The following is a 2,871-nucleotide window of genomic DNA, read 5'->3' as shown; positions in this document are numbered from 1 at the left end:
TTGAATGATACATTTTTGATTTCATCGAAACTTAATGCTTTTACTCGCGTTGTTTTTGTTTTTTGAAGCTCGAAATCAATATCTAAAGTTTGGTTGTGGATTTTTTGTACAACAGCTTCTGTGAACGTTTTATAGTCATGATCAAAATCCATTTGTTTGATTTATTCGAGATCTATTTTTATTATATCTTAAATTATCACTGATTTTCAAAACATTGTTCTCAACAATATACTATTATTTGTTAATTTGTTATAATAAATAAAACTATATTACAAAAACAATCCCATAAGGCTAGCTTTTTCCATATAGCTAGCTGTGGTTACTGTACTTCTTTCTTTTAACTCGCCAACAACCCAACACTTCTGTTTTTTACAGTTTTTAAAAAATATGTCCCAAAACTATTTAAATAATTTGGATTAAATATTAGGTGAATATCCCCGAAAAACACATTAAACCAGTAATAACAAACAGAAATATTCATAATAAAATAATCAAGAATAAATTTAAAATAAATACCAAAAACATGTTTTGTAAATAAAAAAACAAAAAAGCAAAATACAATAAAAAATACCACAAAAAAATACCACAAAAATCAACTAAAAATCAACAAAAAAAATAATACTAAAAAATAATACTTATTATGATTACTTTACTTTCTTGTCATCAACTATTTTACCTCATTCCGATTTGCAATTATTTTTTTTCATTACCCTATTTCTTTTAACAAATCCAAGTTTGTTATATTAGAACAGTTGTCACAAACGCATTGATAATGAAAAGAACATACATATTTATCACACTTGCAACATCTTCTCTTAAAGTTGCTTGCCGATACTCCACATTCTTTTAAATCCAGACAAATTCTGCATTCAGATCTTCCTTTTTTGTTTCTTTTTTCTTTATTTTTTCAACGATCGCGCTTTGTTCTGTCATTGAAAATAATTCTTTATCAATATCAAGATACTCAACTATAGCTTGTCTAGTTGAATAACAATTTGTCTTTCTCAATCTATTGATGGTGTTATCTTTTCCGAGAAGTTTGGAAAGTGTTATGACAAAATTCCACTTTTGTTACTTCTTTTTCATTTTGTCAATATTACTTACACCATTGTCTCCACATTTGTTAAGTACAAACAGAATATAACTATTATGGAGAGCCAAATCAATAATGTGATAGAAAAAAACCAAAGGCCAACGTCTTGAGGGACGCTTACAACAATGACTCTTCATACTTTGGTCTGCTTGGTCTACTCCACACATGTATTTGTTGTACCTAAGGATCGATTGGAACTTTCCCGTTTCAGAGTGGTCGGTACTTTTTTTTAACTACAGATTCTTGGTGAGATGTAACTGACGTTAAAAGAATAACATTCCTATTCTTTTCTACAAAGGAAACCAACCGAATGGTTTGTATACTTCCTTTTATATATATCATCTTCTCAAGTACCTTTTGTTTGATTAGAGAAGGTGTACAAGCTTTTCGAGACTTTGTAATGTCTAATTTTGATTCACTTGGCACAAATTTCCTGTTTATGTTGACTGTTCCATTTAAATAAATGTCATATTCAAGAAGTTTGGTGCACAACTTTTCACTTGTAAAAAACCTATCAACATTTAGCGTTGATTCAATTGGATGTTTAACTTGTAATTTTTTAAGTAATTCAATCACGACAAGTCCTCCGATATCACGTACAGGTTCTCCATTGTTTGATCCTCTATAAAAAACGAATTTAAAACAAGGTTGGTTGTAGAGTCTGCCAACAAAAAAATTTCATACCATATTTACCCGGCTTCGATGGCATGAAAGTTTTGTTACAATAATTACCATAATAATTGTATAAATTTTCATCAATTGATAATTCAGAACTACAACGGTAAAGTTCTGGATAAATACTGACCAAATTTTCATTGAATGCATCATATATTATTTTAATATATGAAAAGTTATCCGAGTCGTTTTTATCTTCTGGATAAATAGAGTTTGCAGGATTTGATATTTCATATTTATTTGTATCACTGTCTTGTGTTATAGTGTCTACCACATTGGTGTTATTTATATGTTGAATTCTGATAATTGGATCTAATGAACTCGTGTTTCTTATGGGGACTGTTGAAGTTGAACCGACTACTTGTTGAAAAGGCAAAGGATACACAAGTGGTCTTATTGGTTGTAATCGAAGTTGTGTGGTTAAGTTAGTAATATGTCTTGTTGGTGTCTGTTGTTGTGAAACGATTTGAGATGTCATGGGGCGTTCGTCGTGTCGAAGCATATGTGAAGGAAGCATTCTGAGTTGAGTGGTTCTGGTATTCGTGATACGTTGTGTTGATATTGGTACTTGAAAACTAGCAGTTTGTTGTAAAGAACACATAGATGTATTGCCATCTTCAATTGTTTGGCTTTGTGTTGTGACAAAATCACAATTAAAGTCCAAATCTACTTCTGGGGTAGATGTTCTTGTAATCGGTGATATCTCTTGTTCTTCTTGGTGATCTTCTTCTAATACATCTTCGGAATCTTGGGAAATGTCATCAGTAACACTTTTAAACTCGATTCTTGCAATTTCTCTTAAATACGCACCATCATCAAATCTCAAATATTTTTTGATGAGTTTGTATTTCTTTAAAGATATTGGTGCTTTATATAATATACTTGATTTTTCACTTTGCCACAACGCATCAAGTGCAATTTTATTATCTTTGAATTGTCCTTGTATTATTGTTACTGCAAGAAATGCGTTAAATTCTTCAATTGAAATATCTTTCCATTCAATTTTATCTGATTCCACATCATTTTTAATGTTATTATAAATACTCATTTGTTTTCCGTACTCATTAGTGAAATTTATACAAAGTTGTTTAATATTGTTATTT

General features: G+C 30.0%; 1 protein-coding gene across 1 annotated transcript; it reads right to left on the bottom strand.

Annotated features, from left to right (window-relative positions):
- Window positions 1-1,730: 1,730 nt before the first annotated feature.
- EIN_254170 (hypothetical protein) lies at window positions 1,731-2,816 on the bottom strand (the record flags this gene model as incomplete). Its single annotated transcript, XM_004261816.1, has 1 exon — window positions 1,731-2,816. One exon carries the CDS (start codon window positions 2,814-2,816, stop codon window positions 1,731-1,733), a length of 1,086 nt encoding a protein of 361 aa, XP_004261864.1.
- Between the last annotated feature and the right edge of the window lie 55 nt (window positions 2,817-2,871).

Source organism: Entamoeba invadens (genome assembly GCF_000330505.1).
Source record: "Entamoeba invadens IP1 unplaced genomic scaffold scaff_1105074726103, whole genome shotgun sequence".
Taxonomy (NCBI): Eukaryota; Evosea; order Mastigamoebida; family Endamoebidae; genus Entamoeba; species Entamoeba invadens.
The sequence above is the reverse complement of the archived record's forward strand: the minus strand, read 5'-3'. Positions and strand labels throughout refer to the sequence as shown.